Source organism: Pecten maximus, chromosome 1, assembly GCF_902652985.1.
Source record: "Pecten maximus chromosome 1, xPecMax1.1, whole genome shotgun sequence".
In the NCBI taxonomy this organism is placed as follows: domain Eukaryota; kingdom Metazoa; phylum Mollusca; class Bivalvia; order Pectinida; family Pectinidae; genus Pecten; species Pecten maximus.
Window position 1 is genome coordinate 23040034 of NC_047015.1, and position 19916 is coordinate 23059949.

General features: G+C 40.9%; 1 protein-coding gene across 8 annotated transcripts in view; it reads left to right on the forward strand.

Moving 5' to 3' along the window:
• Positions 1 to 19916, forward strand: part of LOC117328060 (cGMP-dependent protein kinase 1-like) — a 121616-nt gene that overhangs the window by 45117 nt on the left and 56583 nt on the right. For 7 of the 8 annotated variants that reach the window (XR_004532793.1, XR_004532794.1, XR_004532816.1 and 4 more), the window contains exon 2: positions 8623 to 8789. Coding sequence is in view for 3 of the 8 variants with exons in the window: in XM_033885400.1 (XP_033741291.1) it covers positions 8623 to 8789 (167 nt within the window). In the remaining 5 variants the exon portion in view is untranslated. Of the gene's footprint in view, positions 1 to 3200; positions 3638 to 8622; positions 8790 to 19916 lie in introns of those variants that run through there. The other variant, XM_033885421.1, reaches the window with a different exon arrangement.

The window sequence follows — 19916 nt, forward strand, 5'->3', positions numbered from 1 at the left end:
AGGTTACAGGGTACTAAAACAACAGTGTATTTGTTAGTAGTGAGTCTCAGACTGAGGTTACAGGGTACTAAAACAACAGTGTATCTGTTAGTAGTGAGTCTAAGACTGAGGTTACAGTGTACTAAAACACAGTGTATCTGTAAGTAGTCTCAGACTGAGGTTACAGGGTACTAAAACAACAGTGTATTTGTTAGTAGTGAGTCTCAGACTGAGGTTACAGGGTACTAAAACAACAGTGTATCTGTTAGTAGTGAGTCTAAGACTGAGGTTACAGTGTACTAAAACAACAGTGTATCTGTTAGTAGTCTCAGACTGAGGTTACAGGGTACTAAAACAACAGTGTATTTGTTAGTAGTGAGTCTCAGACTGAGGTTACAGGGTACTAAAACAACAGTGTATCTGTTAGTAGTCTCAGACTGAGGTTACAGGGTACTAAAACAACAGTGTATTTGTTAGTAGTGAGTCTCAGACTGAGGTTACAGGGTACTAAAACAACAGTGTATCTGTTAGTAGTCTCAGACTGAGGTTACATGGTACTAAAACAACAGTGCATCTGTTAGTAGTCTCAGACTGAGGTTACATGGTACTAAAACAACAGTGCATCTGTTAGTAGTCTCAGACTGAGGTTACAGGGTACTAAAACAACAGTGTATTTGTTAGTAGTGAGTCTCAGACTGAGGTTACAGGGTACAAAAACAACAGTGTATTTGTTAGTAGTCTCAGACTGAGGTTACATGGTACTAAAACAACAGTGTATCTGTTAGTAGTGAGTCTCAGACTGAGGTTACAGGGTACTAAAACAACAGTGCATCTGTTAGTAGTCTCAGACTGAGATTACATGGTACTAAAACAACAGTGCATCTGTTAGTAGTCTCAGACTGAGGTTACAGGGTACTAAAACAACAGTGTATTTGTTAGTAGTGAGTCTCAGACTGAGGTTACAGGGTACAAAAACAACAGTGTATTTGTTAGTAGTCTCAGACTGAGGTTACATGGTACTAAAACAACAGTGTATCTGTTAGTAGTGAGTCTCAGACTGAGGTTACAGGGTACTAAAACAACAGTGTATTTGTTAGTAGTGAGTCTCAGACTGAGGTTACAGGGTACTAAAGCAACAGTGTATCTGTTAGTAGTGAGTCTCAGACTGAGGTTACAGGGTACTAAAACAACAGTGTATCTGTTAGTAGTGAGTCTCAGACTGAGGTTACAGGGTACTAAAACAACAGTGTATCTGTTAGTAGTCTCAGACTGAGGTTACATGGTACTAAAACAACAGTGTATCTGTTAGTAGTCTCAGACTGAGGTTACAGGGTACTAAAACAACAGTGTATCTGCTAGTAGTCTCAGACTGAGGTTACAGGGTACTAAAACAACAGTGTATCTGTTAGTAGTCTCAGACTGAGGTTACAGGGTACTAAAACAACAGTGTATCTGTTAGTAGTGAGTCTCAGATCGGTCTCTTTCCTCATTCGAGTTCAGAATAATATCAAGAGGTGAAATAGTTAAATGTTTTATATTTTATTAAGGATATTTTGTTTGGTGTTTTAATGGTCAGGAGATGTGGGCGTGTCCTTCAGTTGACCCTAGGCTGAGCCGGAGGGGTACAGGCCAGACACAGTAACACCACTACATATACACTCCCGTCTCTGGACGGGCAAAATCATTTCGACTCTTGATTTGTTTACCATTAGTTCACGTGCAAGTTATTTCTAGATCATCTTACCTTTGCTGTTAGTTGCAAACGATTTGAGAATCTCTAGGCATTAAAGAAACAAAATGTAAACTATCGTTTTACGGCTTGATATGAGTTGGCTGTGAGGCTCTCTTACTATCGAGGCTTTGTATATACCATCCGTAAATACCTTACCGGTCGCCCGGTAAAGACACGGCAAAACGTTTGAAAGGTTCCGCGATAGGCCTTAAAACATCTCCGTAAGGTTGGATTTGGCGCATTCTGGACGCCTGTTGGTAGAAGATATAAACTCCGAAGATACTCGGGTCTCTCGGGGTGTCCGTAGATAAGATGTTCCGCTGGAATGTTGGTTCAGTAATTCCAAGTGTGTCATTGTTGCCAATGTGTTAATATCAACCGGGGAACTTTTTCCAAGTCAGTGGACATTGGTAGTCCTAAACACCACCAGTAATGACGAATTGATTCTTGGTTCAAAAGGTGTGCAAGCCGTGAAATTGTCGGACTCGTGTGGATTTTAATCATCGGTGCTTTTATGGCTTCAATGCATTACAAACATAGTGGTCGGTTCGTCAATAACGTACCGGGACAGTAAATACTTGCCTCCGACAGTCACTAGGTGTCGCCATCCTCAGTTATGTAGTTGTTGACCCGTGCCACACCTCGACTTTCAAGGAACAGGCTAATTCACTCACGAGCGCCAAATGCTTCAGTAAAAAAAAAAAGATATAATTTGAAGAGATCATAACTGAGACTGTTCCTAATTGGAGTGAAATGATCCCGTGACAGCCGAATTAATGTAACATAACCCACACGCTAAGGCCGCAGGATTCTACTCGAGTTTGAAATTACTGTAAACGTGTTAGCACCACGTGTCCGTGGAGATAGGTTCCCACTGTCTAATTGAAATACTTACATTTCTAATTACACGTGAGGGTATGCCAACGTTTCACGTGCACTAACAGCTGGGCCATTCATTTCCGTGTGGAGGAGTCAAGTTCCACGACATCCCTTAGACCGCTGTCGTACTGAAAGTATATCGGGGATGTGGCAGAGGGCGTGTTGGAACAGGGGCCCAAGGCACAATCCATTAACACCAATGTAGAGTTACGTCAGCGTGTGCTTGTACCATAAGGAGGGGGTGCGTGATCAGAAATCAGTGATAAGGGATGACTCCAACGCACTCCCTATGTTACCATGGTGATAAGAGTTGACTCTGGTGCACTTTCTAAGTACACACAAACTGTTATAAGAACTCTAGGGATTGTTTTTTATTTTACTGTGTAAAAGGCATATCTAGTAAAAAAAAAAAAAGCTGACCGTCAACTGTCAGACATACGGCTGACTGGACCGAGGACACAACACCTAGCATACTATTACACGTGTTTTACTGGAGTATGTACAAATGTAACAGTTACAATAATCCTTGTTGGCTGTAATTGGTCTGTGGCTGTAATTGTGCCCCATTGTTACAGTTGACAGCCGGTATTACATTGCCTTACTCTGTATCTGGGATATTACGCTTCATTAAGTCCGTCTGATGACAATTGCTTGTGGATAAAAAGGGAAATGAAATAGAGACTGGTGCGGATGTTGTGTTCCATTAAAAACCCAGTGGTTTCATGGTGTAAGTAGCCACTCCTGTCATACAATGGGGACACTCAGAGATTTACAAATGTCACTGAATGAAAAAATAGAGGAATTACGTCAAAGGGACGAACTCATTGACGAGTTAGAATCGGAACTGGACGAGAAGGATGTTTTGATAAAGAAATTACAGAACGAGTTGGACAAGTACCGGTCCATTCTGAAGCCCGCAACACCTCCTGTGAAGAAACGGGTGGCATTGACGAGAGAGCGTATCAAAAGGACGGCTATATCTGCCGAACCTGCTTGTCATTCTGTGTTGAGTTTATATAAGGCTAAACGAATTCCGAAGACACCTCCGTAAGTATCCATACTGTTCAAGGGTAGCAACTACAACCTGTTGGCAACTCAACCGGAAGTGCACCTTTGAGGTTGAAACTTTTGAACACACGTGCTTTTGTATGTGTATACACGTGCTTGTGTAAGGTGTATACACGTGTAAATACACGACTAGTAACACGTATTGTTGTAGGTGTTTAAATATGCTTGTTTAAAGTTCCATACACCTACTTGTGTAACGTGTATACACGTGCATTAATTTTTGTGAGGTTTTATACACATGCTGATGCACGACTGTTTACACGTGCTGATGTAGATATATACACGTGTTTGTGTAAGTATGTTTCTCTGCGGTTGATCTACCCTTTGGTTTATTTAATGGCTTTCCGCACTTTGACTGGATTAAAAATCCAAAATTTGGATATCTCGCTTAAAAATCCATCGTGAAGTTGACATATACACTAGTTAAGAATTCGATGAGAACAATACCGGGATATCTATAGTAACCTTCAGGTATAACATATTTACATCACATGTAGACCTGTATTCCTACCCGGATTGATTTATGTAACCCTCATAATAATTATTATTATTGTTTAAGACTTGGAGATATGTGGTTTCTAATTTAGGTGGACCAAATGCCCGGTCACTGTTTTTACTCATGGCAAAGCTTATATTTTATTGACCTATCAAACAAAATAAAGAGCACGTGATTCCACAAGCACACGTGCAAATTCCAGTCCTTGCCGCACGCGCCATGTCCGGTGATAAGATCTAGGACATGGAGCCAGGTATCTCTATACCGTGGTATCTATACTTCCATGTTTTCCGCCAATTAGCCCAGTCGCCATTTAATCGTGCATTGAGGCCCTTTCATGTACCCCAATTCAAGCCCATTCGATTTCACATGCATGCACCCCAATCAAGTGTATGTACCGTCGATTACACGTGGATGAGAGTAACGAACGATACTTCCGTAACAAACGGACGAATTTAGATGTCTTAAAATGTTTCATTTTAAGTCTAAATGTTTTCCGACTGAGAAATGTTTGTGGATTTTGCGATAAGATCGACAACCATTTCACTTCCAAGTTTATTTTTAGATATACTTATTGTAAATCATTTATCGTGATAAGCCACAGATACAAGAGTAACATTCCGCTTCAATATACTGCCATCCAACTGATAACGCTTCACAAACATGCTTCTTACATCAAAAGCTTTCCCACAAAACCTGCGATATGTTTTAAAGAGCGATCTACTGACACAAGCCAGCATTGGGCTGCTCATCATCCATGTCGTTTGGTTACAGCTGGTCTCTGGCGAGTGTGACGGCAAGGAAACAAGCATGCACTAGCCAACACGCGCGGTCCTCAATACTACAAACATGACCGGTGTATCATCGCTCACTCGGGCTAGGGGGTCTAATTTTCCCGTTTCCTTTATCATTAAGTAATTGTCTTACAAAGCCGCTATCCAACAGACATGTGCTGACACAGTATACAGTATGTTGTTTCATACAGAATTGAACTTTAACATCTTTCTTGGCACTTTTCCTTCATTGCTGCGCCGTAGTAACTAATACTATTTATCTGGTAATTACTTACCATCAATCTCCGGTAAGAAGTATAAGTCATACCATTGTTAGCGACCCATTGACATTGTCATTAGGACAAATACAAATTGGTGAGTAAAATGGGCATCACACGGAACGGCTTCAAACAAACGAAACAAACCAAATATTTAATTCAATCATCAGGTGACCGTACGAGGCACAAATTAGACAATTGGTTTTCAAACTCCCTGATTATATACTCCATGGTAACGACAATAAAACCTTAACAGCTCGCTTTATTCCACTTTGAATGTGTGGTGTCAACTTTTATTACAAATATCAACGTGTAATCACTACAGTTTGAAAGATGACGCCGGCGGACCATACTGCTGTTTTATATAACGCTATGATGTAGAAGATTTCCGCGTGACGTCAACTTTCTAATGGGAAAAAAACAACACGCGTTTGCTCTCTTGACCTATATCTGGAAGTTGTAGATATATTCTGTTTGCTTTGGATCAATCAAAGTTACTCAAAAAAGTTCTATCATGATGCGGTGTGTTTCACAGCCAACTTTTGTTTTGATTAAAAGTGAGTGGGTGAGATCTGATCTGATATGTCTGATTACTACAGGAGATAGAGATGGGTTCACTAACGTATGTACTACACTGTAGAACGCTGGGTGGTTGTTTGGAGTTCTCGTCTCGGTTATAGATGACAGCGGCATGATGTTCTAGATATTTTTTATTTATTATAAATCACGTCGACGTCATTTTGACTGTTATCTGCCTTAGTCTGCCTAAGTTCATGGTGTGTTACGTTTTGTGTGGACCACATCGATAGATTAAATTATGTTTATAGACAGGAGCCGCCGATAATGACATTAAACACTCAAAAATCATGGGTAATGTAGCAATGATTCCTCACTAATGATACCATGTGATAGGTGTTATCGGTACTAATATGCACGTACATTGCACGCTTGTCCATACAGTGATGGAATGTTTACCTGCATCAATCCCGTAAATACAAAGTAATTGAATTGATCCGAGTTTCCGGTCCGTTACTGGCACGGGAGATTCCATACCAGTATTAGGAAGCTTAGTATCGCCAGATTTATCATTAATATCAGCGCCTAAATCTCGGCATGGATCTATCCTACCTACCACCTGTCTCTCTGCCATGTAAACACCAGGTGGTGAACACTGACATAATTACCATGTAAACACCAGGCGGTGAACACTGACATAACTAAAGTTACCCTGTAAACATCAGCCGATGAACACTGACATAGCTACCCTGTAAACACCAGACGGTGAACACTAACATAACTATCCTGTAAACACCAGCCGGTGAACACCGACATGGCCATCATGTAAACGCCAGCCGGTGGACACTGACATAACTACCATGTAAACCCTAGGCGGTGAACACTGAAATAACTACCCTGTAACCTCTAGGCGGTGAACACTGACATTACTACCCTGTAAACATCGGCCGGTGAACTCTGACATAACTACCCTGTAAACATCGGCCGGTGAACACGGACATACTATCCCTGTAAACATCGGCCGGGGTAGACGGACATAACAACCCTGTAAACATCGGCCGGTTAACACTGACATAACTACCCTGTAAACATCAGCCGGTGAACACGGACATAACTACCCTGTAAACATCGGCCGGTTAACACTGACATAACTACCTTGTAAACATCGGCCGGTGAACACGGACATAACTACCCTGTAAACATCGGCCGGTTAACACTGACATAACTACCCTGTAAACATCAGCCGGTGAAGACGGACATACTTATCCTGTAAACATCGGTCGGTGAACACGGACATAACTACCCTGTAAACATCGGCCGGTAAACACTGACATAACTACCCTGTAAACACCAGTCGGTGAACACTGACATAACTACCCTGTAAACATCAGCCGATGAACACTGACATAACTACCCTGTAAACATCGGCCGGTAAACACTGACATAACTACCCTGTAAACACCAGTCGGTGAACACTGACATAACTACCCTGTAAACATCGGCCGGTAAACACTGACATAACTACCCTGTAAACATCGGTCGGTGAACACGGACATAACTACCCTGTAAACATCGGCCGGTGAACACTGACATAACTACCCTGTAAACATCGGCCGGTGAACACGGACATACTATCCCTGTAAACATCGGCCGGGGAACACGGACATAACTACCCTGTAATCACCAGCCGGTGAACACGGACATACTATCCCTGTAAACATCAGCCGGTGAAGACGGACATACTATCCCTGTAAACATCGGTCGGTGAACACGGACATAACTACCCTGTAAACATCGGCCGGTGAACACTGACATAACTACCCTGTAAACATCGGCCGGTGAACACGGACATACTATCCCTGTAAACATCGGTCGGTGAACACGGACATAACTACCCTGTAAACATCGGCCGGTGAACACTGACATAACTACCCTGTAAACATCAGCCTGTGAACACTGACATAACTACCCTGTAAACATCGGCCGGTGAACACTGACATAACTACCCTGTAAACATCGGCCGGTGAACACTGACATAACTACCCTGTAAACATCGGTCGGTGAACACTGACATAACTACCCTGTAAACATCGGCCGGTGAACACTGATATAACTACACTGAACTAAATGATGCATGCCTATTGACAAAATTACACTAATTCCTCGCTTAGTTCCTAGCGGGAGACTCCCGTTTTATATCTCGTGACCTTTAAGGGTCATCTAAATAGCTAATCTTGTGATATTTTCCAAGCCTATAAATATCTATTAGCCTGGAATTTAACAGAAATAATCAATTGATAGTATATAATATGGCTAACTATGACCATTGTTGTTGATATGTTATTTGATAAGCTGTAATTTTCGACAAAACATGCTGACAATGCATGTATTGCACATAATAACCACCATGTCGTTAAGCTCACAAATGACTATAACACGCAATAAGGGCATTTCACTTGATACGTTGGAAATGGCTGTTGTAAATGATATCACACAAATATGGCATACAGGGAGGCAGGCGTAAAAACGATGCTCTTATTAGACAGAATAAGAACTCTGAATATGTTAAAAAGACTGTTTTGGGGAACAATTTTTCAACCGTTTTAGGTAAACACTGCATAAATCTCAGAAAAACACCCCACAACAGTTGAATAATTTGTCTTGAAAGCACCAATCTTACTATTGATAAGATGTGTTTAAAGTATCCAAAAGGAACATTTCGACCAAGTGTAATCACCTTCTCCCTCCAGAGCTGAGTGTTAAAGACCTGATTGCGTCTCGGTGACATTGCTTTTTCATGATGTAACTTTTTGATGTGACTGTTATTATATTTCGTGATTGGTGTTTCAGTAGACGTACCATCGCCTTAGTTTATCTAACCATCGCTGTTTCATGTTACAGTACAAGAGACCTCATCAAACAGGCGATACTTGATAACGACTTCATGAAGAATCTAGACATGGGTCAAATCAGAGAGATCGTGGATTGTATGTATCCAGTGGAATATACACAGGACAGTCTCATCATCAACGAGGGCGAGATTGGGTCTTTAGTGTACGTCATGGAAGGTAAGGGGGATAACTCTAGTGATTAGTAAATCAATATCAATAATCCGTTTGTAAAATATAACAATAATAATCAAGCATTTGCTACCGGGAGCAAATAAATGATGAATGATTATCAATCCCGCCTTTATCTCATGTTTGACTATCCTCGGATAGTTGTCGTGTGGTTGTTGTATTATAGAAGATTGATTTAAAAACCTGACATTGATAATATCCTCCTATTTCCTGATATGATTCGACAACATATAGGACGACAGACTACTCCTGTAGTAAATGCCACGACACCACGCCTGAGTAGTAAACCATTTAATGGTGTATGCTGAAATCGGCAATTTTCTACGTTAAATAATCTATAAATGCCAGTCTTTGTTACTCTGATCAAGTCGAATGTGCGCCTGATTAACAGAGCTCCAATGCTGATGGTGTTCTCTAACAAATAAAAGAGATGTGTAAAATGCGTGAGAAATACGTATCATGTGATTTGTGACAGAGCACGTGAGGTATACACAGGTCAGAAGTATTAGCAGATTCTAGTCCGGTATCAATGTTTTAGAGAGGTGCTACACGTACTAGTGGAGACCGCTCTATCTAAAGTACAAAATAAAATTCAGGTATATTTGTATGCTCACTAATTAGTAACTTCCCGAACTAAAACGAATTGATAAAAATATCAACTACCATCATCGAAAATATAATGAGATGACAATTGTTTAAGTCTATGGTCTGTTCCCTTTTCATGTCCCTCATGAGGAGGATCCTTACGTTCCCTGGAGCCAGGCTCTTCATCCCTAAGTACATATAGTTTATAGTGTAAAGATATCATCATTTCCACTCGCGCCAACTGTTACGGTTTTTGCTCGCTTCCACTTGTTGAGCGATTATAGGTTACGTACATAAAGATAGAGGAATGGTAGATTATCATCAGATAGGTACAGTGTAGATATCACGCTAATTGATGTCGACACCTAGTAACAATGCCTACCTCCTGGTCTGTCCGTTATAACTGGGCGTGTAACTTCGATTAGTGTGGTAGTGTACCTATAACTAGGGTTAGTTTGGTAGTGTACCTATAACTAGGGTTAGTTTGGTAGTGTACCTATAACTAGGGTTAGTTTGGTAGTGTACCTATAACTAGGGTTGGTTTGGTAGTGTACCTATAACTAGGGCTGGTTCGGTAGTGTACCTATAACTCGGGTTAGTTTGGTAGTGTACCTATAACCATAGTTAGTTTGGTAGTGTATCTATAACTAGAGTTAGTTCGGTAGTGTACCTATAACTAGGGTTAGTTCGGTAGTGTACCTATAACTAGGGTTAGTTTGGTAGTGTACCTATAACTAGGGTTAGTTTGGTAGTGTACCTATAACTAGGGTTAGTTCGGTAGTGTACCTATAACTAGGGTTAGTTCGGTAGTGTACCTATAACTAGGGTTAGTTCGGTAGTGTACCTATAACTAGGGTTAGTTCGGTAGTGTACCTATAACTAGGGTTAGTTTGGTAGTGTACCTATAACTAGAGTTAGTTCGGTAGTGTACCTATAACTAGAGTTAGTTCGGTAGTGTACCTATAACTAGGGTTAGTTTGGTAGTGTACCTATAACTAGGGTTAGTTCGGTAGTGTACCTATAACTAGGGTTAGTTCGGAAGTGTACCTATAACTAGGGTTAGTTTGGTAGTGTACCTATAACTAGGGTTAGTTTGGTAGTGTACCTATAACTAGGGTTAGTTTGGTAGTGTACCTATAACTAGGGTTAGTTTGGTAGTTTGGTAGTGTACCTATAACTAGAGTTAGTTCGGTAGTGTACCTATAACTAGAGTTAGTTTGGTAGTGTACCTATAACTAGAGTTAGTTCGGTAGTGTACCTATAACTTTAGTTAGTGTGGTAGTGTACCTATAACTAGAGTTAGTTCGGTAGTGTAACTATAACTAGGGTTAGTTTGGTAGTTTGGTAGTGTACCTATAACTAGGGTTAGTTTGGAAGTGTACCTATAACTAGGGTTAGTTTGGTATTGTACCTATAAATAGGGTTAGTTTGGTAGTGTACCTATAACTAGAGTTAGTTTGGTAGTGTACCTATAACTATAGTTAGTGTGGTAGTGTACCTATAACTAGAGTTAGTTTGGTAGTGTACCTATAACTAGGGTTAGTTTGGTAGTGTACCTATAACTAGGGTTAGTTCGGTAGTGTACCTATAACCAGGGTTAGTGTGGTAGTGTACCTATAACTAGAGTTAGTTCGGTAGTGTACCTATAACTAGAGTTAGTTTGGTAGTGTACGTATAACTAGGGTTAGTTCGGTAGTGTACGTATAACTAGGGTTAGTTTGGTAGTGTACCTATAACTTGGGTTAGTTCGGTAGTGTACCTATAACTAGGGTTAGTTTGTTAGTGTACCTATAACTAAGGTTAGATTGACATTGTACCTATAACTAAGGTTAAATTGACATTGTACCTATAACTAATGTTAGATTGACATTGTACCTATAACTAAGGTTAGATTGACATTGTACCTATAACTAAGGTTAAATTGACATTGTACCTATAAATAATGTTAGATTGACATTGTACCTATAACTAAGGTTAGATTGACATTGTACCTATAACTAAGGTTAGATTGACATTGTACCTATAACTAAGGTTAAATTGACATTGTACCTATAACTAATGTTAGATTGACATTGTACCTATAACTAAGGTTAGATTGACATTGTACCTATAACTAAGGTTAGATTGACATTGTACCTATAACTAAGGTTATATTGACATTGTACCTATAACTAAGGTTAGATTGACATTGTACCTATAACTAAGGTTAAATTGACATTGTACCTATAACTAATGTTAGATTGACATTGTACCTATAACGAAGGTTAGATTGACATTGTACCTATAACTAAGGTAAGATTGACATTGTACCTATAACTAAGGTAAGATTGATATTGTACCTATAACTAGTGTTAGGTTGACATTGTTCCTATAATTAAGGTTAGATTGACATTGTACCCATAATTAGGGTTAAGTTGACATTGAGCCTATAACTAGTGTGAGGTTGTCATTATGCCGATAACAATGGTTAGTTGCAAGCACAGCAATGTTTTCATCAAATATCAGATTCTTTGCAAAAAAACAACAACAACAACGACAACAAACGGTAAGTGAACAATGCATTTTGTAAGAATGGTAAATGTATTTCTAGAATTACTATTTTCCTCACTTTTCGGTAATGTTCATCGTGGAAAAGCAGACATATTGTCGTGTGAATAACGTTGGCGGAAAATGGCACTTATACATTCCGGAAGTCTTCGGGCAAACATTGACCTACATTTCGGAAAGCAGCGCCGTGTCCTTCCGTCGACTGGGCATGCCAGTTTTGATATGTATCCCGCTGGTGTCAACTAAGCCCCCGCCCTGGGGCCGGCATTAGTGTTCAATTCTCTGCCCCTGGGTGCACCATTAATCAGTCCGTTCAGAACAGCGCCTAGTATAACGTATCAGATGGAATAGTTAAGTAATCAATCCGGACAGAGATTGGCACACTCTCCTGGCAGCGGCTCTACACCGTATATTTCACTATTCAGCCTGAGTACCGTATCCGGAGAGGGTAGTGTTCAAAGTCTAGAAATATCTCTGGTTTAAACAGTGACATAATTCATTCCTACAATGCCAATCTAAATACTGTATAATTGAAAAGATCAAAAACCAGTACCAGGTATTACACCAACAATGAACCTCCATATGTTTCCTGCGATTTTGCTCCCCAAATCAACTGCATGATTAAACCAAAATTAACTTATCAACACTGTTTAACCTTTATTATCGTTAACGCACAATGCCCTCCTATGTAGCGCGCTGGGTTCTATTACTTATCAACCAGCTTGGCTTACCGTGATGATGGCAATTGGCATTTTGTGTGCATTCTAAACATCCGGCAGCTTTACAAGCAGAAACGTTTGTTTAGCCAAATGGAACTATTGTGTAAGGGGAACACGGTATAATGATTTGTGCTCGTCTGCACCGAAATATCTCTCCCTCCCCACCCCCGCCGACATCCCCCTACTCCTACATACATCGACATTACTGTTTCCTTATATACACTGTCTATAGTTAGTTGTATGTATTGCCATCGTTATCGTCTCCAACAAGGCCGCCTGTTTCGGAAATATTGATAGGAAATGTTATGTTTCCTTTGTGGAAGCATAAAGCAATGTCTATTTGAATCAGGCCGACAAGTCGGTAGCATATAACATGTGTTTGTTTTGGTTCGTATACAACACACCACGTCAGCACTATAGTATACACGTCGTTACTGTAATGGCGGGAAATGTACTTCCTGTTGAGCCCAAACAAGCCTTCTAGAAGACAATGTATACAGCGTAACGAACGTAAACTATCCACACAATTCCTCCTTCTGTCTTCACAGGTCCCAGTGAATCGTCATTCAGCCAAATGTTTTTTTTAAAATAAGCTTACTGTTAACGGTATGAACTAGATGTCGATTTGGAAACTTTATAACGTATGTGTGTATTGATATCACCGAATGTAGTACCTGAGTTCTTTTTTTTCAACTTCGATAAACTTCTAGTAGAGGGTATTTCAAAGTAGCCGCCATCACAAGTTTTCAAAACAACTTTTTCCTTTCGTTAAAAGAAAAAAAAATGCCGGTGCTATTAGTAACACAGCCGGGAAATCATTCCCTTGTGGGAGCCCTAGACTGCATTTTCTACATTGGCACCATGTGTGGTATATCCCGGGAAAACTGTCTGATTAGTGGGGTGGGTTCAGTGGGTTGAGATATCTCCAGGATAACTGTCTGATTAGTTGGGTTGGTTATCACTCGGGGGGAAAAGTGGGTGTTTGTACCTATAACTAGAGTTAGTTTGGTAGTGTACCTATAACTAGGATTAGTTCGGTAGTGTACCTATAACTAGGGTTAGTTTGGTAGTGTATCTGTAACGAGGGTTAGTTTGGTAGTGTACCTATAACTAGGGTTAGTTTGGTAGTGTACCTATAACTATAGTTAGTGTGGTAGTGTACCTATAACTAGAGTTAGTTTGGTAGTGTACCTATAACTAGGGTTAGTGTGGTAGTGTACCTATAACTAGAGTTAGTTTGGCAGTGTACCTATAACTAGGGTTAGTTTGGTAGTGTACCTATAACTAGGGTTAGTTTGGAAGTGTACCTATAACTAGGGTTAGTTTGGTAGTGTACCTATAACTAGGGTTAGTTTAGTAGTGTACCTATAACGAGAGTTAGTTTGGTAGTGTACCTATAACTAGGGTTAGTTTGGTAATGTATCTATAACTAGGGTTAGTTCGGTAGTGTACCTATAACTAGGGTTAGTTCGGTAGTGTACCTATAACTAGGGTTAGTGTGGTAGTGTACCTATAACTAGTGTTAGTGTGGTAGTGTACCTATAACTACGGTTAGTTCGGTAGTGTACCTATAACTAAGGTTAGATTGACATTGTTCCTATAACTAAGGTTAAATTGACATTGTACCTATAACTAAGGTAAGATTGATAATTTATCTATGACTAGTGTTAGATTGACATTGTTCCTATAACTAAGGTTAGATTGACATTGTACCCATAATTAGGGTTAAGTTGACATTGAGCCTATAACTAGTGTGAGGTTGTCATTATGCCGATAACAATGGTAAGTTGCAAGCACAGCAATGTTTTCAACAAATATCAGATTCTTTGCAAAAAAGAAAACAACAACAACAACAAACGGTAAGTGAACAATGCATTTTGTAAGAATGGTAAATGTATTTCTAGAATTACTATTTTCCTCACTTTTCGGTAATGTTCATCGTGGAAAAGCAGACATATTGTCGTGTGAATAACGTTGGCGGAAAATGGTACTTATACATTCCGGAAGTCTTCGGGCAAACATTGACCTACATTTCGGAAAGCAGCGCCGTGTCCTTCCGTCGACTGGGCATGCCAGTTTTGATATGTATCCCGCTGGTGTCAACTAAGCCCCCGCCCTGGGGCCGGCATTAGTGTTCAATTCTCTGCCCCTGGGTGCACCATTAATCAGTCCGTTCAGAACAGCGCCTAGTATAACGTATCAGATGGAATAGTTAAGTAATCAATCCGGACAGAGATTGGCACACTCTCCTGGCAGCGGCTGTACACCGTATATTTCACTATTCAGCCTGAGTACCGTATCCGGAGAGGGTAGTGTTCAAAGTCTAGAAATATCTCTGGTTTAAACAGTGACATAATTCATTCCTACAATGCCAATCTAAATACTGTATAATTGAAAAGATCAAAAACTAGTACCAGGTATTACACCAACAATGAACCTCCATATGTTTCCTGCGATTTTGCTCCCCAAATCAACTGCATGATTAAACCAAAATTAACTTATCAACACTGTTTAACCTTTATTATCGTTAACGCACAATGCCCTCCTATGTAGCGCGCTGGGTTCTATTACTTATCAACCAGCTTGGCTTACCGTGATGATGGCAATTGGCATTTTGTGTGCATTTTAAACATCCGGCAGCTTTACAAGCAGAAACGTTTGTTTAGCCAAATGGAACTATTGTGTAAGGGGAACACGGTATAATGATTTGTGCTCGTCTGCACCGAAATATCTCTCCCTCCCCACCCCCGCCGACATCCCCCTACTCCTACATACATCGACATTACTGTTTCCTTATATACACTGTCTATAGTTAGTTGTATGTATTGCCATCGTTATCGTCTCCAACAAGGCCGCCTGTTTCGGAAATAGTGATAGGAAATGTTATGTTTCCTTTGTGGAAGCATAAAGCAATGTCTATTTGAATCAGGCCGACAAGTCGGTAGCATATAACATGTGTTTGTTTTGGTTCGTATACAACACACCACGTCAGCACTATAGTATACACGTCGTTACTGTAATGGCGGGAAATGTACTTCCTGTTGAGCCCAAACAAGCCTTCTAGAAGACAATGTATACAGCGTAACGAACGTAAACTATCCACACAATTCCTCCTTCTGTCTTCACAGGTCCCAGTGAATCGTCATTCAGCCAAATGGTTTTTAGCTCACCTGGACCGTAGGTCCGGTGAGCTTATGTCATGGCGCGGCGTCCGTCGTCCGTCCGTCCGTCGTCCGTCCGTCAACATTTGCTTCAAATCGCTACTAGTCAAAAAGTTCTTATTGGATTTTTACCAAATTTGGTCAGAAACATCCTTGGCAGAAGGGGATCAGAATTTGCATAAATGGTGGCTCTGACCCCCCAGGGGCCGGAGGGGCGGGCCCAATAGGGGAAATAGAGGCAATTCCTTTAAATCGCTACTAGTCATAAAGTTATGAATGGATTTGAACCCAATTTGGTCAGAAACATCCTTGGGGGAAGGGGAACAGAATTTGCATAAATGGTGGCTCTGACCCCAAAGGGGCCAAAAGGGCGGGGCCCAATAGGGGAAATAGAGGTAATTCCTTTAAATCGCTACTTGTCATAAAGTTATGAATGGATTTGAACCCAATTTGGTCAGAGACATCCTTAGGGGAAGGGGAACAGATTTTGCATAAATGGTGGCTCTGACCCCAAAGGGGCCAAAAGGGCGGGGCCCAATAGGGAAAATAGAGGTAATTCCTTTAAATCGCTACTAGTCATAAAGTTATGAATGGATTTGATCCCACTTTGGTCAGAAACATCCTTGGCAGAAGGGGAACAGATTTTGCATAAATAGTGACTCTGACCCCCGAGGGGCCAAAGGGGCGGGGCCCAATAATGGAAATAGAGGTAATTCCTTTAAATTGCTACTAGTTATTAAGTTATCAATGGATTTGAACCCAATTTGGTCAGAGACATCATTGGGGGAAGGGGAACAGATTTTGCATAAATGGTGGCTCTGACCCCAAAGGGGCCAAAAGGGTGGGACCCAATAGGGGAAATAGAGGTAATTCCTTTAAATCGCTACTTGTCATAAAGTTATGAATGGATTTGAACCCAATTTAGTCAGAAACATCCTGGGGGGAAGGGGAACAGATTTTGCATAAATGGTGGCTCTGACCCCCGAGGGGTCAAAGGGGCGGGGCCCAATAATGAAAATAGAGGTAATTCCATTAAATTGCTACTAGTTATTAAGTTATCAATGGATTTGAACCCAATTTGGTCAGAGACATCCTTAGGGGAAGGGGAACAGATTTTGCATAAATGGTGGCTCTGACCCCAAAGGGGCCAAAAGGGCGGGGCCCATTAGGGGAAATAGAGGTAATTCCTTTAAATCGCTACTTGTCATAAAGTTATGAATGGATTTGAACCCAATTTGGTCAGAGACATCCTTGGGGGAAGGGGAACAGATTTTGCATAAATGGTGGCTCTGACCCCAAAGGGGCCAAAAGGGCGGGGCCCAATAGGGGAAATAGAGGTAATTCCTTTAAATCGCTACTTGTCATAAAGTGATGAATGCATGCATGTTCTCAAAACAATTCTTGAGGTCTTTCAGACCTTAGAGAATCTGGACTTCATTAATCTTTAAAGCAGTTCGGATTCCCACACTATAACCATATATAGCATTGTTAGAGATTTACAAATAAAACAAATAGAATATGAACATTATTTTGACATTTGGTCTAATCCAACCAGGTGAGCGATACAGGCCCCATGGGCCTCTTGTTTTAAATAAGCTTACTGTTAACGGTATGAACTAGATGTCGATTTGGAAACTTTATAACGTATGTGTGTATTGATATCACCGAATGTAGTACCTGAGTTGTTTTTTTTTCAACTTCGATAAACTTCTAGTAGAGGGTATTTCAAAGTAGCCGCCATCACAAGTTTTCAAAACAACTTTTTCCTTTCGTTAAAGGGAAAAAAATGCCGGTGCTATTAGTAACACAACCGGGAAATCATTCCCTTGTGGGAGCCCTAGACTGCATTTTCTACATTGGCACCATGTGTGGTATATCCCGGGAAAACTGTCTGGTTAGTGGGGTGGGTTCAGTGGGTTGAGATATCTCCAGGATAACTGTCTGATTAGTTGGGTTGGTTATCACTCGAGGGGAAAAGACAAAAGATCCGTCACACCCATACTGTGTTGTAGGATCCGTCACACCCATACTGTGTTGTAGGATCCGTCACACCCATACTGTGTTGTAGGATCCGTCACACCCATACTGTGTTGTATGATCCGTCACACCAATACTGTGTTGTATGATCCGTCACACCCATACTGTGTTGTAGGATCCGTCACACCCATACTGTGTTGTAGGATCCGTCACACCCATACTGTGTTGTAGGATCAGTCACACCCATACTGTATTGTAGGATCCGTCACACCCATACTGTGTTGTAGGATCCGTCACACCCATACTGTGTTGTAGGATCCGTCACACCCATACTGTGGTGTATGACCCGTCACACCCATACTGTGTTGTAGGATCCGTCACACCCATACTGTGTTGTAGGACCCGTCACACCCATACTGTGTTGTATGATCCGTCACACCCATACTGTGTTGTAGGATCCGTCACACCCATACTGTGTTGTAGGATCCGTCACACCGATACTGTGTTGTAGGATCCGTCACACCCATACTGTGTTGTAGGATCCGTCACACCCATACTGTGTTGTAGGATCCGTCACACCCATACTGTGTTGTAGGATCCGTCACACCCATACTGTGTTGTAGGATCCGTCACACCCATACTGTGTTGTAGGATCCGTCACACCCATACTGTGTTGTAGGATCCGTCACACCCATACTGTGTTGTATGATCCGTCACACCCATACTGTGTTGTATGATCCGTCACACCCATACTGTGTTGTAGGACCCGTCACACCCATACTGTGTTGTAGGATCCGTCACACCCATACTGTGTTGTAGGATCCGTCACACCCATACTGTGTTGTAGGAAATAGGACAGATATAGAACACAGATGGTAGTAATTTCCATTGATAAACGGTAACGAGGAACCTAGGAATAGATTTAGATATAAGTACACGGTATGGTATTTAATCAGTTTCGAGTTAATTGACTAATTCCCGTTGTTTAGACATGCCATTACAATAAAGCCGACACGGAGAAAACAGACATACATATCTGATATCACCAAACATTGCTGTGGAGGAAACACTGACTCCCTGTATATACCCCCAGACGTTTTTGTTTATTTTATAAATGGGCTGGTTATAAGTTAAGTTTAATTTACAAAATGGCCACTACTGATGGAGGAATTACTTTGTGTTGCCTCCGTACCTGTAATAGCATGTTTACTGACTGTAAAAAGAGACGGGGAGACTGCGGATATTGTTCCAAGCGATCTCATTTCACTTAGAAACCTTTTCGAAAATCTTGTTTTCTCAGTTTTTTCCCGAATGAATCTGACCTTAGCTAGTCTGTTACGAATCCCGGACCGAATAAACATCCGAGATGGTCGCAAAGGCTTTGAAAAACGTTATCGATGTCATTTTCGTATCAAGACATGACTTCAATTATGGTCCATAAATGGTCCCAACTATATTTCGGACCAATGTGTATCCACAATAGTTGTCATGGTCGCCAATCGACTGTAATAGCGACAGATGAGGTACGTAGCGGGTCCAATAGTACTTGTTACTTTACGAATACCAGATGTACTAGCCAATCAAATGCACCGACATAAAATCACCGTGTAAACCTGTATTACTACTTCCGTTACTGTAACATGACATACCACGTGACAGTTAGATCATGCTGGTTTATTTTATTTTGTTAACGTCCTATTAACAGCCAGGGTCATTCTGAATGAAACATCAAAATGGAGACGACGTCCTGCTTGGCATAAAAACGGGACATCAGTCGATACAAATGACTATAATTACAGTAGCCACTGATCAAGTGCATGTAAATAATGTTCTTTGTCATCTTTAAACGAGACATCGCATTTCATATAAAATGCCGAAATGAACTTATTAGCGAAAGGCTTTCATTATCACAGTCGTATATATTGTATCATTAAGTTTAGGGCGGGGGAGTTCCATCAATCATGATAACAATAGGAAAACACCGCCGTGTATACTGTGGTCGAGTGTGATAGGTAAACACGACAGCAGACCCGGACGTGGTAGAAAAGTGACGGTGTCGGCCATGACAGGTGTACATGTGTCCCCATTGTCAGCCCTCGTTTTACATGCCCGTTGCGATCATAATG